We start from the raw sequence: 19,681 nt of genomic DNA, 5'->3' as shown, positions 1-19,681 counted from the left end.
AGAGCTCTGGGGGAGAGGCGGGGCCTCGTCTTTTGGGGTCGCAGAGGGCGCTACGCCCCCGCATGAGCGAACCCTCAGCATCCTGGAGCCCGCCAGGCCGCCCGCCGAGGCACGGCTCTGCGAATCTAGCACCCAGACGACAAAATAGCGAAAATTTGAAAGCAACTTAAAGTTCTTCTGAAAAGGAAAACATTGTCATAACCCATAAAATCGACTGTCATGAAAATGTTCAATGACAAGGAACTTTTCGTACACAAAGTCTCATGTTAAGGCGAGCAAGCTTAAAAAAAGGAAAAAGAGGGGCAAGCTTGTACAGCAAGAAACTAACACAACATCGTAAGGCAATTATACTCCAATAAAAATTAATGAAAAAGAAAAAAAAAAAGGAGAAAGCTTTCCAAAATGACATACAGAAGCCGGACCCTGTGGCCTTGTCAGGTGGAACCAGGCACAGAAAGCCCAGTGCAGCGATGTCAGAGCAGGATTGAGGGCCTCCTCGCTTCTTTGTGGGTTTTGCATTTCTGAAATGTTTTAGAATAAATACGATTTTCTCTTATATTCAGAAAAATAGTTTTATTTTTCTGCTGAAAGTATAAAATTACTTTGTAGAACACTTTCCCTTTAAACTGCAGAGAAGGCATAGGTAGCAGGGGCTCAGGAATCAGAGTGTGGGGGGAGGAGCCCTGGCTGGAGGAGAGGGCAGGACAAGTGGGCAGACAAGGAGGTCTGTGTTCATGCACCTGTGTGGTCTTATCTCAGGCATTAGGCTTCCAGATGCAGCCAGGGTCCCCCTGGACTTGCTCGTGTAAGCTGGGAATCTGGATTTAACCCAAGCTGGGAGTGGGGGCAGGAGCAGAGACCTGGGTTTCCAATTTTACTTGGAGGAGTAAGCCCAATGTGGAAATATGGGTTCGTGTTCACTGGCACTGCCTTTGCAAGCGGAAGACTCACCGAATGCAACTGGAAACGCTGACATTTGACTTGGTTTAAACTGCTGGGTGGCTAAAAAAAAAACATTCCTACAATGCTGGCCTGTCTGTTTCTCTTAACTGGTGTCTCTGAGGGTAGAAAGATTTGAAGCCCCTGATGATACACAAAACTGATCTCCTCCTTGGGGTGGGCGCTCTAGGGCCAGGATGACTCCAGCCTGTTGCTGATGGACCGGCTGACCTTGAGCAGGGCCTCCTGGAACTGGGGGTACTTGTCCTTCACGTGGTGGAGGATGGTGCTGATGCTGGCCAGGCGGTCGTCCAGCCGCTTGAGCTCTGCCAGCAGTGACTGCTTATTGCGGAGCAGGAAGATGTAGCGCCCGTCCTTCACGGCCTGCAGGTGCTTGAGGCGTGACTGCAGGGCCACGAGCATGGAAAGGTTCTTGGGTGGGACAAGAGACCCCGTGTCAGGCTACGCACGTTAAAAAGAGGACACCCTCTGGGCTGGCACGAACTCCAACTCAAGGACATGCCAGAGGAGAACTTTGCAGGAATGAACAGCTGAGGGTGCTGAGTCTCCAGCTCCAGGCAAAGAGGCTGACAGGCACGGGGTGGAGCCTGGACCCTCCCTCACCCGCCGTCCAACCTGCCAGGGGCCAGGCCTGGCGCCCACCACTCCCATCTCAGCTGGTCAGGCCCCAAACCCTGCAGCCCTGCTTGACCCCTCTCTTCTGCTCACACCACCACATCCAATCCAGCAGGAAATCCCACTGGGGCGACTTTGAAATTATACGCAGAATCTGACGGCTTCGCACTAGCCCCAGGCTACCCGCATTCCGTGCTGTGTTCCAGGCGTCCCCATCCTCCTCAAGTACCATCATGGCCTCAAACAGGTTCCCGTGTCCACTCTTGGCCCTCCCATTCCACACTCAACATGAGAGCCGAGCGATCCCGATAACCCCAAGTTACTCCTCCCCCCCAACCCCCTCCCTGAGGGAGAAGCCCCTGGCCACGGTGGTGCGGCCCCAAGCGGTGCAAGCCCAGGGGCCCCAGCAGTCTCCAGCTCCTGCTGTACCTGGGGGTGCTCACTCCCTCGCTCCCTGCAAGTCTTGACTCCAGTGTCGCTTCCCCTGTGTGGCCGTCTCAGACCACCCTACTTACAAGTGCAGCCCCCACCCACCCGATGCTCCTTCTCTGCCCCCTGTTTCTCCGGAGTATCTATATCACCATCAGATATATGGTATCTTTTTTCTTATTCGTTTTGTTTCTCACCTGCCCTCCCGCCCTCAGAAGGAGGGCAGGGATTGTCACCTTTTCTAGTCTGTTGCCCTGGCACCCAGGACAGTGCCGGCCCATGGAGACTTCATGGGAAACATGAGGTGGACGATAGCACCTCAGGTGCGATCAGCCTGGGCTTAGCTGGGCCGGAACGGGCCTTGCTGCTGGGTTCCTGTGGCCCTGGCGGCCCTGGGGACTTGTGTACCTGCCGCTTGAGGGCTGCCAGCTGGTACAGGTCAGCTTCGAGCTCGTCGGCCCTGGCCTGCATCCTTGACAGCTGCTCCTGTTTCTCCAGGAGGGAGTCGCTCACGGATTTTTGAGTTTCTTCCAGTTCTAGGATGGTTTGGGTGCACTCCTCGGTGGCCTGGGGGGTTAGACAGGAGCATCCTGGGACCCTGCCCATCGGTTATTCAGCCGACAGAGCAGAGTAAGGCTGGGAGGACCCCAGGACCCTTTATGCACATGATCCAGGAGGATTCCCAAAGAGGGGGTGCAGGAGAGTATTGGGGGTGGGGAGGCCAGCAAGGGATCCCTGGCCAGACCCTCTGTGGGGTGGGGCGGAGAGGAGTCCGTCACCAAGCTGGGCAGAGGAGGCCCCTGGGGAGCCACGAGGGGTCGAGAGGGATGGACGCCAGGAGTGGCCAACGTGGCAGAGAAATGCACAAACCAGGCCCGGAAAAGGCCCCTCTGCGCCTCCAGTAACATCCAAATGAGCAGTTGTATCAAGTCTGTCATTTTCAGCTACCTTTCCTCATACAGGACTCCCCCTACAGGGGCTATTCCAACATTCTCCATTCAGTCCTCTGGGTGATGCCATGAGGTGAGGACCCATTTCACAGGTCAGTAAACAGAGGTACAGAGAGGTCAGACAACGTGCCTGAGCCATGAGTGGAAGAGCAGGGCTGGGACCCACGGTGGGGCTCCGAGGCAGCTTTCTGTCTCATGTAACCCTCGCCTCTCAGGGAGGGGCCACTGCTCCTATCTCCACTGGCAGACGAGGAAATTCAGGCGTGGAAGGTTTCTATACGCACTGAGGCCACACAGCTGGTCAGCAGGGGCTGAGGGAAGTCTGAGCCCACAGCCCAGCCTGGTGATCACAAAACGAGGGGGCACTTGGGCCATACAGCTGGTCCCTTCTCAGGGCAAGGCACACACCACAATGCTCAGTCGATATGGACTGGTGGACGGGGACATGGGCTCGAGTGGGTGCCCTCCACGTTCCCGCTGGCCCATCCCCACCACCCACTTGGGGTCAGTGACACAGGGACTCATGCCCTTCACCAGCACTCCATACTTCCCTGATGCCATTTCTGTTAGGCAGAAAGGGGCAGAAATAGGGCCGCCTCCAGTCCTAAGCTGCACCCTCCCTATATAGATCTTCTGTTAAACCCAAGACAAACTCCCAAAGAAAGCCCCTATCAGAGCAGAACGTTAGGGGCACTCGGGAAGCACCTACTGATCTGACACCCACTGTATCTTGACCCAGAACCAGCACGTGGGGTGTGAGGCTCAGGCTTTTGTCCCCAGCACAGAAGAAAGCAGCTTGTCTGATTCTGCACCCGAGCTCCTCCCATCACTCCCAGCCCCCACTGTCACTTCTCTGTCTCCTAAAACAGCCCTGACACAGCAGCTGTGACCATAGCTCTGGGAATGAGGGGCAGAAGAAGAGGCGGTGAGGCAGGTGGGGCAGGGAGGGACCGGCCGAGAAGCAGGCAGGAAGGACAGAGTGAAATCGCAGCCCAAGCTGGGGAAAGTACATCAGAAATACGGCCCTGGCCAGTGATGCCTGCACGCCTGCCAGCGGGGCTGGTGACACAGGCTGACCGCCTGTGGACAGGTGGCCTGCAGCGTGGTCCCTTCCCAGTCGCTCGGCTCCCCGACCTTGTGAATGTCCCTGATCTTCCGTCTCAGCTCGGTCTGCTTGCGGTGGAAGTCTGTGCGGGTGAGCAGCTTCTTGTCCATCTTGCACTGCCCCTCGGCCCGAGTGGAGATGGTCTCTCTGCGTGCGACAGCCAGCTCCATGTCCTGGATCATCTTCTCCTGCTGCTTCAGCAGTTGGCTGTGCTTGACCTGGGTGCACAGAGCAGAGGGACCTCCCACCACATCCAACTGAACCATCAGGGAACCCGCAGGGGTGATGTCCCCAGGGGAGAAAGGAACCTGGGGGCTTAGTCAACCGGTCAGAGTGATTTAAGGTCCATGTAAAGAACACCAGGCAAACAGGGCAACACTGAGAAACCGTCAGAGACCGGGGCAGGTGGGGCGACATGAGGACTAGATGTGGCCCAGGGTTGAGTCCTGGAGCAGAAGAAGGACATTAGCCAAAAAAAACGGTGAACTCTGGTTAGAATTTGTAGTTTGGTTAACTGCATTGCACCAAGGTTAATTTCCTCATTAGGAAAAATGCACCATGGTTTTGTGAGATGGTGGTGTGTAGGGCCTGTAGGGCCTGGGCTGGGGGCTGGGCGTGGTGGGAGCTGGGCTGCGAGGGGCGCCAGGGAGCTTTCTGCAGGGGTGGACGTGCTCTACGTCTCCATGGGGTGGTGGCTGCATACGTGTGCACTGGACATTTAAAATAAGTTCATGTTACTGCATGTAAATTATTCCTCAATAAAGTTGATTCAGAATAACAAAAGGGTAGACAGGCAGGAATCCCCAAGTTAAGTTAGGAGTGGTGGTGGGAGGCCTAGCCCACGAGGTTAAAACAGAGCAAGGGTGACAGTAACCAAATGCTCTGCGCTGGCACGAGCCCGTCAAAATAACTGTCACAGCAGAGCAGAGATGCAGGACAAGGATGGCAACCTCAACTCCATCCATGTGATCAACGTGGCCGTTCAAATCAGTGAGAGAAGCACAGATCACCTGATACATGCCGCTGGCATAACTCACTCCCCAGCAGAGAGAAAATACGATGGACCCCTATTCACAACATCCCCAAATAAATTCCAGGTGTATTCAAGATCTAAGTATGTGCAAACAATTGACAAAGCTCAGGAATCTGTTTGTGTAACCTCAAGCTGGGGAACCTTCTTAACAGTACCGGAGACCCAGGAGCCATACAGGAAAAGACTGATACACAACTAAACACTAAACACATTCTGAGCGGAAAGAGACCATAAAAAAAATGTGTAAAGGCAAGCCGTAGACCAGAGGTAACGTTTAGAATAGGTATTATAGACAGGGGTTATTAACCCCAATATACAAGGAGGTCCTAAAAATTGCTAAGAAATAAGAAACAGGAAAATCAGGCAAAGATATAAACAGGCAACCTCCCAAGGAGGAAACGCCAAAACACACACACACATATACACACCGGCACACACGTGTGCTCAATCCCCCACGTGTAAACCAGCAACGCAAATCCACTGAGAAACCCCTTTTCATGCAGTGGGTTGTCAAATATTATAGACCAATAAACAAATGAGTGAGTTTAGCAAAATCACAGGAACAAAGTCAATGTAAAAAAGTCCGTTGTAGGGGCTTCCCTGGTGGCACAGTGGTTGAGAGTCCGCCTGCCAATGCAGGGGACACGGGTTCGTGCCCCGGTCCAGGAAGATCCCACATGCCGCAGAGCGGCTGCGCCCATGAGCCATGGCCGCTGAGCCTGCGCGTCCGGAGCCTGTACTCCGCAACGGGAGAGGCCACAACAGTGAGAGGCCCGTGTACCACACACACACAAAAAAAGTCCATTGTATTTCTGTACCTTAACAATGAGAAACTGGAATTTGAAAATTTTAGAAAGTACCATTTACAACAGCACCAGAAAACACGAAACACTTAGGTATAAATCTAACAAAACATATGCAAAACCCGAATGCCGAAGACAAAAACACTAACAAGGGAAATCAAAAAAGACCAAGTAAATGGGGAGACAGACACACCTGCTCACGGACTGGAAAACTCAGCGATGCTAAGGTGTCAATTCTCTCTAAATTGATCTGGAGCCTCAAATCCCAACCATGATCCGTGCAGGAACTTTTGCAGAAATTGACAGGCTGATTGTCAATGTTTTTGGAAAGGAAAAAGATATTGAATAGACAAGACAATTTTGTAAAAAAGAACAATGCTGGAGGAATCACATTGGACAGGGCCACAGAAATCAAGACCGTGTGGATTTGGGCTCTTGGATCAGTGGACACAGCAGGGGGCCCAGAAACAGACCCATGAAAACAAATATGGTCATTGATTTCCACAAGGATATCATTGTAACAATTGTTTTAGTGACAAAACAACAAACTGGAAACATTCTGAATCTTCACATCAACCTAGGAATGTTTCATTAAATTATGTTACATCCATAGTATATTCTGCAACTGTTAAAGAAGGATAATGTCTGGATTATTTTTAAAAAAATAAGTTGCTGAATTATATGTACTATTTTTGTTACGGAAAACAAAACAAAACAAAACCACAACTGGGGGGCAAGAGGGCGGTAGCCCCGTCCGTCCATGTATGTGTGTGTGTGTGCACATGCCTGTGTGGCTGTAAGCTCTGTGGTAGAGGGTTTGACCTGCTGCAACTTCTGCGGTTTGAAAAGTCAGTTAAATGGAGTGGTTTTCTAAAACTTATCAGCAGTAGATGCATTTGATCAGAATTCCTCTGGACTCAATAGCTAGCGGGGTTATTATTAACCACGTAATTATAAAAGTGATGTCACATTTGTTTTTATTACCTGCTCTCATTTGTATCCTTAAGGCCCTGAACCTTTGGCTCAGTGACAGCCTGTGATTTAATTACCAGCATTTTCTCAAGGGAATGAAATCCAGCTAAAGATGACAGTAGAGAGAAAACATGGCTCGGAAGGAAAAGGTAGGTGTGTTCCTTGAACCCTGTTACTGAGTGAGAGTCTTTCTGGTCCAACAGTGGGATACATCTCACAAATGGGTCGTGAGATTGGTGGGGGTGGGGGTCACAGCCAGCGTTTAAAAATACTGGAGTGCATTGCTTGCACAGAGTGAGGGTAAAATAGTTCATGAATACTGTGCAGACAGCTGTGTGTCCTGTAACCATTTCGGTGCAGTAAGAACAAGAATTGGCCAGGCCCTGATACAGGAGGTCAGCAAAGGGAACAGCAAGTTTCCTTGTGCTTGGGCTGCAGGCCGCCGTGCTGGAGTGGTTTCCCCCCAGGACCCCGAGCTCCCAAGCTCCCCACACCTCCCTCCTCCCACCCACCTTCATCCTGTGGATCTCGGCCTTCATGGCCCGGATCTCTGCCTGGCCCGTCTCGGAATCCACTGAGGCGCGCATCTCTTTTGCCAGTTGGATTTTTTTGTCCCAAAGCATGATCTGGTGTCTTTAAGGGAAGGAGAGGCAGTGTAAGAGCTGGAGAATGAAGGGGCTTTCTTTCTGATGCTTTGGTGATCGCTGTGTGCTGTGCTTGGGGTGGGCACCGAGCACAAGGAGCAATGTCTGTAATGGGCTACAGGAGATCCTCGCCTTCCCGTCCATGAGGGGCGCCCTCACCTAGCAGGTGGCCTGGTTAATTTGCAAGCACCCAGGCAAGGGTTTAAATAGAAACAAATGTTACCATTCTGGGACCAGAAGGTGAACTCAACCCCAGTGCCCACCACCCTCACTGGGGGGCCGGGGCAGGGGGCTGGGGCAGAGGAGAAAACAGATATGTAACTTTAGGAGAAACTGAGAAAAGCAAATATAAGTGATAGAATTTGATATAAGAAGAAGTCAAAAGCCTAGATAGACCAAGAGCCTGAAAGCTATTAAAATGTTAGCAAAGACACATGCCCCCCCACCCTCTGTGGTCTGAATGTTTGTGTCCCCCCGCCCCCAAATCCACATGTTGGAATCCTTATGCCAAGTCTTGGGATGGTGATGAGGTCATGAGGGTGGAACCCCATGAATGGGATTAGTGCCCTCATAAAAGAGACCCCACAGATCTCCCCCTCTCCTGCCACCCTGTGAGGACACAGCAAGGAGTCTGCAACCCAGAAGAGAGCTCTCACCCGACCATATAGGCACCCTGATCTCGGACGTCCAGCCTCCAGAACCGTGAGCAATAAATTCCTGTTTACTGTTTAGAAGCCCCAGTCTGTGGTGCTCTGTTGAGCAGCCTGGAGGGACTAAGATCCTCTGCAAGCTCCAGGTGGTGTTATGTGTAGATTCTGTCAAACCACAGGGAGGGGATGATCCCTTTGCCACTAGCCCCTTGGCAATCACATGGCACCAGTCAGGGTGCATGCCTACAGTACCTGCTCCAGAGCCCTTGCAACTGGAGATGCAGATCTACGTGCACCAATGGGGAAGGACATCACAGAAAAATATAAGGTTACTTCAAAGGGGGACATAGAGAGCAATCTCATTTTTGTTAAAAAAAAATGAAAGAAATACACAGAGAAAATGGTAAAGGAAGAGGGTTGGATTAAGTGTGAGTCTCCTTTCTACTCTGCACACACTGTCACAGTTTAAAATGCTTACCGTTGGGTCTGGATTACTCTTACAATCAGGCACCAGAAAGATCATACAGTTTTTAAAAAGTCTGTCCCAAAGGAAGCCACTCTATTTCCAGCCACCACGATCATGGGTTTGGTGGGAGGGCTGCCCTGAGCTCAGGAGACAAGAACCCCACTCTTCCCCAGGATCCACCTCGGGTTCCAGAGCCGCCCCCACCTCCCGGGCCAGTTTACGTGGATGGTGGCCTCCCACAGCTCCGCGGGGCAGCGACCCTGGGACAGGACGCGCCCGGCACTCACTCCGCCTCCACCAGGCTGTTGAGCACGGCCGCCTTCTCCTCCCTGAGCTCGTTCAGCTTCTCCTGCATTTCGATGGTCTCTCGCTCCGAGGCCTGCATGGGGAGGGGGCGGCTGAGGGTGGGGCTGAGGGCGGGCGCACACCTGTTCCCCCGCCTTGCCCCCTGCCTGCCCACCACGGGCGGGAGCTCAAGGTGGAGCCTACCTTGAGCGCACGCACGAACTCGCCCTCCGTGGCCAGGTTGCCCTGCTGCAGCTCCTCGGAGCTGCATCGGTTCTGGTTCATCAGCACGTTGAGCTTCTTCAGGTCATTGTCCAGGTCCTTCATGTGCCGCTCGATCTGCTTCTGCTCTTTCTTCTCCTGGTCGATCTTGTCTGCGGGGAGGGCGGCCGGGGGTCGGGGGTGGCCCCTGGGGGTTGTGATCTGGGTCTGTGCCCAGAGCGCCCCCCAGCCCCGCCGACCTTCGGGCACCCCCGCCCAGCCAGAGGAGGCCGAAGGGGACAGGGTTGGCGCTCAGACACCAAGCCCCTAGGAAAGACCAGCCAAGCTCAGGGGCAGGGCCGGAAAGCAACGACCCTGACCACCAACAGGGGGGTTTGGGTGGCTCAAGGGCAGGACAAGCAGGCGGCAGGACCTCCGGGAAGAAATGGGCATGATGTGTTCAGGCCGAGTGGGCCCTGGACACCAGGCAGCACTTCCTGTGGGGCTGCAGGGCTGGGCTGACCAGGTGGGACCGGGACACAACAGCAGGTGCTGTGGAGGGGGGCTGGGAAGGGGAGCTCACTTTCTATCCGTAGTTTCTTCTGCTCCAGGATGTGGATCTCCTTCTTGGACATGTCCAGGGAGGCCAGGTGTTCCTCGCGCCCCTGCGTGGCCACCACCATCTCCTGCTGCAGCCGGAGCCAGGTCACCTGGGCCTGCGTCACGCCGGCGTTGTGCTCCTCGATCAGCTTGGTCAGCCTCTTGATCTCCAGCTCCAGGGGCCCCACTTCTTCCCCCTGAAAGTGACGTTCACCAGAAAGAAGAATGAGCCTCTAAATCTGGGTGGGCTGCCGAGGGTGGGGACCCCTGAGATCATGTGTCTGTACGACGAGTAGGGGGTCTTTACTCAGAGGGACCAGGGACCCTGTCATTGGGTCCCTTCCCCCGAGGGCCCAGGCCATATGGACTGACCTGCTGTGGGAGATATGGGTCTGGGGGTCTGTGACCCCTTCCCCTCCCTCCACTGGCCGGGCCCCACCATGCCCCAGTCTTGGGGCAGGGGCAGCAGGGCCTCTGTCACCCAAGAGGCTTTGCAAATTGTCTTTTAACAGCGCACTGTCATGGGTTAGGGTCTTTACTCCCTTGGAATCCAAGCAGGTTGCAGCTCTGAGACCGCACTCTGGTGTCGAGGTCTACCTAAGAATGTGCCCCCAGCTGCCCATCCTGTTCTGGGACTTGAAGCTGTTGGTGGGTTCCTCAGGTCAGCGATACCTGGATAACCTGTAGGACTGCAAGCCCCAGACTCATCAGACCGCTTCACTTAGAGCTGCAGTCAGTGGCTGAGATCCCGCCTGCTGCCTATCTTCGCATAGCCCGTGGGCCGCACAAAAAATCAGAAGAGAATTTTGTGCCAGGCAGAAGTTATATGGAATTCAAACTTCAGGGGCCCTAGGTAAGGTTTTACTGCACACGGCCACACCCGTCTGTTTATGTACTGCCTGTGCCTCCTCATAGCCGCTGGGGTGGGGGATTGCGACAGAGACCATCTGGCCTGTAACACCTGAAATACTATCTGGCCCGACAGAGAAGGTCTGCAGACAGCCCGAGTCAGAGTACTTGGCACAGACACATGTGCTTCACCTGTATGATCAGCGGGACAGGAACGCGTGTGTCCTACGTGAGTTCGTTTCTGAACATAAGAAGTTCCTGGAATGGCCAGGCATGGATATCAACCCGAGCGGCCTCTCCCGGCCCTGGGGTCTTACCCCGAGTTCAGAAATCATCTGCTCCAGCTGCTTGTTCAAAAAGTTGATGAGGCCTTGCTTTCTCTCAATCAGGATTGTGCGCCTGGAGATTTCATTTTCACTGTTTGTGATGAGGTCGTTGACTTTTTTCACTTCCTTGTCCAGCTCAGCCAGTGTCTTCTGATGCATGTCCAGCCTGCAGCTGGTGTTCGTGATGTCCAGGGTGGTCTGAGCAATGTCACCGTCAATTTTGGAATGATGTGTCACCTGAATTAGCAGAAGGAAACATGTCTGAACTTTTTTTCTCTCTCTGGGAGGCTCCAAAGGAGCTGGTTGGCTTCTTGTTTCCTTGATCATCCAGGTATTCATCTGGAGAAATTCCAAAACATAATGAGGAGAGGAGGATGTTGGCTTTCTCTCCACCTCAAGACCTGTCAAAGGACCTACTTGTTGGAACCCTAATGATTTCTCACAGAAAAAGAAAGCTAACATTATTATCTCTTCTTATCAAACAAACAGTAATGTGCATTGAAACGGGGAAATGTGAAAATACAGATGATCACCCATAAATCTGCCACACAGTTAGCCAGCGTCACTATTTAGAATCTATCCTGCCTTCCTGACTTTGTATATAAACCCCTTTGCCCCCCACCAAAAGAAAAACAGGATCACACTCTACATATAGGTTTGTAAGCCACTTTGCAATTTGACAACTTTCATGTCATGTCATTTTTAATGGCTGTGTAATACTCGGTCATATTTGTAACAGAGATTAGGAAGCAAGTCACAGCTGTCCCTGGGAATGTCATCTGTTCCACAATGATCATGGAGCACTGCTTTTGACAGCTCATGTGTTTTGGTGAGGAATACCAAGATGCCTGCCTTCTTTGAGCTTGTCAATCTCTTATCAACATTCCAACTCTAAATAATGCTGTGACAAACACCAACTTCTAATTTCTATTTGATGGGACAAATGTCCTTACATTTCACTGGAAAAGCTGGACACAGTCCTTAAGAGAAAAGATTGTACTGTACTGGGGCTCTCGCCAACCTTGGTTCTGGGGGTGGGAGCTTCAGCCCGGGGCAGAAGTGCCCAGGGCTCCGTGGGGCTGCCACTGTCCCGAAGGCTGGGCCAGCCCACCCTGCCTCCTCTGTTGGCTTCCGAAGACAGATTTGCTCCACTCTTTCCTACCATGGAGAGTTGATCATAAGGATACTTGTGAGAATCAGGGAGGGAGGCAGCTCGGGCTCAGTTTGGGATCAGGGCCCCTTTCCCCGAGCTGTGGCTCTGCCTTGACCTTGCTAGCCAGCCCCTCGCCGTTGGTTGCCCACAAGTTCCTGCCCACGAAAATCCTCAGCTCTCTACCAGCCTGTGGCTCCCATCAACTCCTGGTCTCCCAGGGTCATCTCTGCCCCTCCCCACACGACCCCAGCTGGCTCTGTCACACATGCACTCTCTGACCAGCCATCGTGCATGACTTTCCAGAATATTCCTAGGTTTAAAGCCAGACCCTGCCAGCATCTCAAGTCACCCAGCTCCTTGTGGTCACACCTTGGTCCCTCTGGCCCCTCTGAGCTCTGGCTATCCACCCGTCCCTTTCTTTGCCAAGACCATCCAAGGTCACTGGGTCTTCACAGGGGCCCTGCCTTCCTCTCTACCCCAGTGCTAGCCACCCTGGAAGGGCTTCAGCTCCTAAGTCCCCTTTCAGCCACCAACCAGGCCAACCAGAGCACCCCGACCTCCCCTCAGTCCCCTCGGGCTGTTTGTCCCCTTTGTTGAGACCACCCTGGCCTCCTCCTGGGACATCAGTACTGCTCCTGAACTGTGTAGGCCCCATGGTTCACCTGTGCCTGCCCTCCCTCTGGACCCAGCTGCGTATGATTCTGTCCCTCCACAATCTCTGCTCCTTGTCCCAGATATGCCCACCCTGTCTGCCACCAGCCCACGAGGTGTAATGAGCAGTTTGGGAAAAGTGCCCCCTTTCCAGAGCTGGACTTGCATCTGCTGGCTATTGTTGCAAAAACTGCTGGCCCAGGACCCTTTACTGACCTCCTGTGGACATGGGCGGTAGTACACGGGCTGCCCACCAATTGTTGTAACAAATGCTGGCCAAGGACTCTTTACTGCCCTCCTGTGGACGTGGGTGGTAGTACATGGGCTGATCACCAATTGTTGCAACAAATGCTGGCCCAGGACTCTTTACTGCCCTCCTGTGGACGTGGGTGGTGGTACACTTGCTGCCCACCAACTGTTGCAACAAATGCCGGACTAGGACTCCTTATTGCCCTCCTGTGGACATGGGTGGTAGGACATGTGCCACCCACCAATTGCAACAAACGCTGACCCAGGACTCTTTACTGCCCTCCTGTGGACACGGGTGGTAGTACACCTGCTGCCCACCAATTGTTGCAACAGACGCTGGACCAGGACTTTACTGCCCTCCTGTGGACATCGGTGGTAGTACACCTGCTGCCCACTAATTGTTGCAACAGATACTGGACCAGGACTTTACTGCCCTCCTGTGGACATCGGTGGTAGTACATATGCCGCCCACCAATAGTTTCAACGAACACTGGCCCAGGACTCTCTACTGCTCTCCTGTGGACATGGGTGGTAGTACACCTGCCGCCCATCAATTGTTGCAACAAATGCTGGAGTTGGACTCCTTATTGCCCTCCTGTGGACATGGGTGGTAGGACATGTGCCACCCACCAATTGCAACAAATGCTGACCCAGGACTCTTTACTGCCCTCCTGTGGACATGGGCGGTAGTACACAGGCTGCCCACCAATTGTAACAAATGCTGGCCAAGGACTCTTTACTGCCCTCCTGTGGACGTGGGTGGTAGTACACCTGCCGCCCACCAATTGTTGCAACAAATGCTGGACCTGGACTCCTTATTGCCCTCCTGTGGACATGGGTGGTAGGACATGTGCCACCCACCAATTGCAACAAATGCTGACCCAGGACTCTTTACTGCCCTCCTGTGCACACGGGTGGTAGCACACCTGCTGCCCACCAATTGTTGCAACAGATGCTGGACCAGGACTTTACTGCCCTCCTGTGGACATCGGTGGTAGTACACATGCCGCCCACCAATAGTTTCAACGAACACTGGCCCAGGACTCTCTACTGCTCTCCTGTGGACATGGGTGGTAGTACACCTGCCGCCCACCAATTGTTGCAACAAATGCTGGACCTGGACTCCTTCTTGCCCTCCTGTGGACATGAGTGGTAGTACATGTGCCGCCTACATGGGTGGCTGGGGAAGAAGGACACCTGGGGGCCAGGGAACCGGCCTCTGTGGTGCTGCAGCAGGGCTGGGCAGGTTTACTTCACACCCAACACACTCCATAGCTTCTCCAGTACACACTGCCCCCCTCATTTTTGCTCCCAGCAGGTAGTCTTGCCCCCACTTCCCAGAATAAGAACTGGAAGTACTCCACCAGCGTCAGCTAGGGCATCTCAAGGAGATCCAGGCATGGGCGGTCTTGGTTCCAGCCCTGGCTCTCTGGTTCCTTAGCACACCAGGCCGGGAGCGAGCTGGTCTCCTCCCAGGTGTCTGGGAGGGGTGAGGTGCTTCAGGCTGCTAGCCAGATAGACAGCAGCCCCGAGGCAGGGGGTCACATCACAGGAAGAGCCAAAGAAGAAATTATTTAAGTAACAAATTGCTTTTCTAAGGACACAGGGACCTCCCCCCCACTCAGAGAAAAGCAAGACCCCTGGGGGAGCAAGAGAGAGCTCATGACAGGGGTAGGGGTGGGGTCCCCAGGCCAGGTGGGCCAATCATAGTCACTCAGGACCTCCAGGCACACCTGGGGAGGCAGAGGCTTGGGCAACTCCACAATCCACTTAAAATGCTCCTACCAATTTGACCAGGGTTTCTGCTGCAGCAATTTATCCTCAGACATGTGGACAAAGATGTGTGAGCAAGCGTGTTCAGTGCTGACTTATTTATAAAGTTTAAAACCTAGAAACAACCTGAAGTGTCTAATGAGAGAACTGTTGAACAAAACACATACATTTGTAGATGAAATGTGCTGCATAAGCCAACACGTACTTTTCTAAGCACATTCAATGGGAAATGTTATGTTGAATGCGGCCAATAATGTAAAATGAAACACTACATACATAGTGAAAAATTCATTGACAACTACACTTGTTTGTGCACTTTTCTCTCTGTGTTATATTTCATTAAAATTAATGTAAATGGATTAGAGTGGATTAAAAACTGGTATATAGTAAGAGTCCTATGTCCTCTAGGGTTGTGTATGCATAGGTGTCTTCACATGTGTGTTCATGTATGTGAACATGTTGCACAAATGTGTGCATGTTTGCGTGTGTGTGAACGAGTGTGCGTGTTTGCTCACATGTGCACATGGGGATGTGTATGTGCACGTGTGTTTCTGTGTGTCTTTGTGTGTATGAGTATGACCGTGTGTGTTTAGAAAAATTTCCAGAAGGAAATACACCACAATTTCAGAAGAGATTATCTCTGGATGGTGGGACTTCAGCTGTCTTATTTTCCTCTTATGCCTTTTTGTACTTCTAGGTTCCCTACAATAAAAATGCATTTCTTTTCAACTAGAAAAAAATGAAAGGTGAATGAACATGCTGAGTGCCCCTTGCTCCCCCCCATTCCGCCACATGTGGTCTGTTCCCCGCGAGAGGCGCCCCAATGCCTGCTCTCCCTGGGGGCACCTGCCTTTCGAGGCCCGGGTGTGTGCAGGTGGCATACCAGGTTGGTCTTTTCCTTCTGGAGCTTCAGGATGAGCTGGTGGAAGTACTTTGTCATCTTGTTGGAGGTCACGTGCTCCTGCAGCTTCTCCACGATGGAGGCATCCATCTTCCTCCCCAGCTCCAGCTCATGTTGGATGGTCTGGTGGAGAGTCTGCAATTGGCCTATGGTTGCCGTGTATTCCTGGAAAGAAAGAGCCAAAGGGTGGGCGCTGTGAAGGAGGTCAGGGAGGCTTGCCCTGCAGGTGGGAGACATGAGCATACCATGTGGGCCTTGCCCAGTGCGTCCTCCGTGTCCAGCAGGGTGAGCCTGTAGGTGTTGAACTCATTCTGCAGGGCCTCCTCCTTGGCCAGGCACTGCGAAGTCAGTTTCTGCATCAGGCTGGTTTCCGTCTCTGCCCGGTTCAGGATACTGGCCAGTTTCTCATTCTTTTCTTCCTCCTTTATGATGGATTTCTTATAGGTTTCGAGCTCGCCATCCATGGACTTGACTTGATGCTGGCATTCGCTGCCAAAAGTGAAAGAGCAAAGCTAGGACGTTGGAACACCAACGATGTATGTATGTATGGTGGTACCCTGCTCAGAGGAAGCTCACAGAGTGGAGAGAAGGAAATTAGGAAACCAACTCTTTCAATAGTAGTTGAATCTTTTTTAAAAAATTTATGACTTTCACACATTATTTATTTATTTATTTTTAATTTCTTGGCCGCACTGTGCAGCACGTGGGACCTTAGTTCCCTGACCAGAGATCCAACCCACACCTCCTGCAGTGGAAGCATGGAGTCTTAACCACTGGACTGCCAGGGAAGTCCCAATAGTACTCAAATCTTGACTAATATTTTCTAATGTATTAGAACTATTACCTGGGACTTCCCTGGCAGTCCAGTGGTTGGGGTTCCATCCTTCCACTGCAGGGGTCATGGGTGCGATCCCTAGTTGGGGAACTAGGATCCTGCATGCTGTGCAGCCAAAAATAAAATAAATAAATAAAAATAAAAGTTAAAAGAACTATTACCTATCTCAAATCCAAGTCTAAAACTCTTCTAATATTGTGATTATGGGAGGGGGAAAGGGCAGGAAACTGTTGCCTTGTGCTTGTGGGTGGGGAGTGGTTGGCGCCAGCCCATCTCCTTTAGTCATGACCATAACCTTTGGAAAGGATATGCTGTTATCTCAGTTTTGTACTCGTGAACACGAAGCTTAAAGCATTTGAGGCGCACAGTGAATGGTGTGGCTGGGAGGAATACAGGTGGCTGTCTCTTCAAATCCTCTCAGCATACTGGTCATGGAAATACCCATAAGTAATGTCAAGTTAAAAAATGCAGATCCTGGATAATGGAATTTGAATTTGTGTGTGTGAGACATTTTTTCCCTTTCATTCTGTGCTGTCCTGCTGTACTTTAAGCATGCTTTTCTCTACTTGTGGTATCTTATCCTTTGAATAAGTTTTTATTCAAAAATTCAAAAAGTACTTTCTTCTTGAACTAGAATAATACCTTCCATATTTTTCTCACATCTATTCCTGGGCCTTGGACTCTCTTCCCCCAGCAACCTTTTACTGTCTCTTAAATGTCTTGCCAGATATATTTTATGTATATATAAACATTATGTTTGTGGGTGTTTGCGTATTTCTCTCCACTTAAAAAATCACAAGTGGAAGCTTAGTATATCCTATTCTGCACCTTACTTTTTCTTCTGTTGTATCTTAGAGATATTCAATATCAGTGTATATAGAAATCGCCTTAATTCTTTTCAATGACCAGATAGTATTTTAAATATCTCATTGGTATACATTTAGGCTCTATCCAGTTTTCTGCTTTTCCCCAATTTCACCAGTATAGCAATAAATACCTGTACACATTAAAAAAAAAAGATACAGAAGAGATATGTTGTGTTCACGCAGCAGAAGATTCAATATTAAGGTGCCAATTCTCCTCAAACTGCTCTATAGTCTCAATGCATTTCCAATCTCAATGCCAGTAGGCATTCTTTCCCCAGAAATTGACAAGCTAATTCTAAAATTCATATGGAAATCCAAAGGACCTAGGATAGCCAAAATAATTTTGTAAAAGAACAAAGACTCCCAATATCTGATTTAAAGACTTTCTATAAAGCTGTACTTATGAAGACAATGTGGTATTGGTGAAAGATAGACAAATAGATCAATGGAACAGGATGGAGTGTGTACACACTCACACACACACACACATACACACAATTGACTGATTTCTGACAAAGGTGCCACGGTATTTCAGTGGAGAAAGGATGGTCTTTTCACCAAGGGTGCTAAGACAACTGGAGATGGACATGCAAAAAAAGACTGAACCTCAGACCATAATAAAATTAACTTGAGGGCTTCCCTGGTGGTGCAGTGGTTGAGAGTCTGCCTGCCAATGCAGGGGACACGGTTTCGTGCCCCAGTCCGGGAAGATCCCATATACCGTGGAGTGGCTGGGCCCGTGAGCCATGGCTGCTGAGCCTGCATGTCTGGAGCCTGTGCTCCGCAATGGGAGAGGCCACAACAGTGAGAGGCCCGCATACCGCAAAAAAAAAAAAAAAAAATTAACTTGAAATAGATCATATACCTAAATGGAAGAGCTAAAATTATCACACTTTAGCAGAAAACATAGAGAAAATCTTTATGACTCTAGGTCAGGCAAAGATTTCTTAGAGAGGACATTAAAAGCATGAACTATGAAAGAAAAAAATTAATAAATTGGAATCCATCAAAATTTAAAACTTTGGCTCTTCAAAAAACATCGTTAAGAGAATGAAATTACAAGCCAGCCTGGGAGAAAAATATTTTCAAAATACACATCTGGTAAAGGACTTGTATCCAGAACATATGAGAACTCATAACTCAATAATCAGATAAACCACTCAGTTTAAAAATAAGCAAAAGAATAAAATACCTAGGAATAAACCTACCTAGGAAGGCAAAAGACCTGTACTCTGAAAACTAAAGGACACTGATGAAAGAAATTGAAGATGACACAAACAGATGGAAAGATATACTATGTTCTTGGATTGGAAGAATCAATATTGTTAAAATGACCATACTACCCAAAGCAATCTACACATTCAATGTGATCCCTATCAAATCACCAATGGCATTTTTCACAGAACTGGAACCAAAAGTTTTAAAATTTGTATGAAAACACAAAATATCCTGAATAGCCAAAACAATCTTAAGAAAGAAGAACAGAGTTGGAGGAATCACACTCCCTGACTTCAGACTACACTACAAAGCTACAGTAATCAAAACAGTATGGTACTGGCACAATAAAACAGACACATAGATCAATGGAACAGAATAGAGAGCCCAGAAATAAACCCACATACTTATGGTCAATTAATCTATGACAAAGGAGGCAAGAATATACAATGGAGAATAGACATTCTCTTCAATAAGTATTGCTGGGAAAACTGGACAGCTACTTGCAAAAGAATAAATTAGAACATTCTCTAACACCATATACAAAAATAAACTCAAAATGGATTAAAGACTTAGTGTAAGACTGGATACTATAAAACTCCTAGAGGAAAACATAGGCAGAACACTCTTTGACATAAATTACAGCAATATTTTTTTGGATCTATCTCCTAGAGTAATGGAAACATAAGCAAAAATAAACAAATGGGACCTAGTTAAACTTAAAAGATTTTTCACAGCAAAGGAAACCATAAACAAAACAAAAAGACAACCTACAGACTGGGAGGAAATATTTGCAAATGATGTGACTGACAGGGGATTAATTTCCAATATATACAAACAGCTCAAACAGCTCAATATAAAAAAAAACAAACAACCCAATCAAAAAATGGGCAGAAGATCTAAATAGACATTTCTCCAAAGAAGACATACAGATGGCCAACAGGCACATGAAAAGATGCTCAACATCACTAATAATCAGAGAAATGCAAATCAAAACTACAATGAGGTATCACCTCACACCAGTTAGAACGGCCATCATCAAAAAGTCTACAAATAATAAATGATGGAGAGGGTGTGGAGAAAAATTTACATTCCACTGTTGGTAGGAATGTAAATTGGTGCAGCCACTATGGAGAACAGTACGGATGTT

The 19,681-nt window shown here is 50.0% G+C and overlaps 1 protein-coding gene across 1 annotated transcript in view; it reads right to left on the bottom strand.

Annotated features, from left to right (window-relative positions):
* Nucleotides 1–655: 655 nt before the first annotated feature.
* CCDC40 (coiled-coil domain 40 molecular ruler complex subunit) overlaps nt 656–19,681 on the bottom strand; it is a gene marked incomplete at its 5' end in the record, with an annotated part of 42,078 nt that continues 23,052 nt past the window's right edge. Inside the window, 10 exons of the mRNA XM_082678790.1 lie at nt 656–1,371; nt 2,413–2,571; nt 4,089–4,277; nt 7,380–7,500; nt 8,915–9,006; nt 9,117–9,286; nt 9,697–9,910; nt 10,880–11,125; nt 15,598–15,780; nt 15,861–16,104. Of these exons, the coding sequence (XP_082534916.1) occupies nt 1,126–1,371; nt 2,413–2,571; nt 4,089–4,277; nt 7,380–7,500; nt 8,915–9,006; nt 9,117–9,286; nt 9,697–9,910; nt 10,880–11,125; nt 15,598–15,780; nt 15,861–16,104 (1,864 nt within the window). The 3' untranslated portion in view covers nt 656–1,125. The remainder of the gene's footprint in view (nt 1,372–2,412; nt 2,572–4,088; nt 4,278–7,379; nt 7,501–8,914; nt 9,007–9,116; nt 9,287–9,696; nt 9,911–10,879; nt 11,126–15,597; nt 15,781–15,860; nt 16,105–19,681) is intronic.

This window comes from Grampus griseus, assembly GCF_964374135.1.
Source record: "Grampus griseus genome assembly, chromosome: 20".
Classification (NCBI taxonomy): domain Eukaryota; kingdom Metazoa; phylum Chordata; class Mammalia; order Artiodactyla; family Delphinidae; genus Grampus; species Grampus griseus.
The sequence above is the reverse complement of the archived record's forward strand: the minus strand, read 5'-3'. Positions and strand labels throughout refer to the sequence as shown.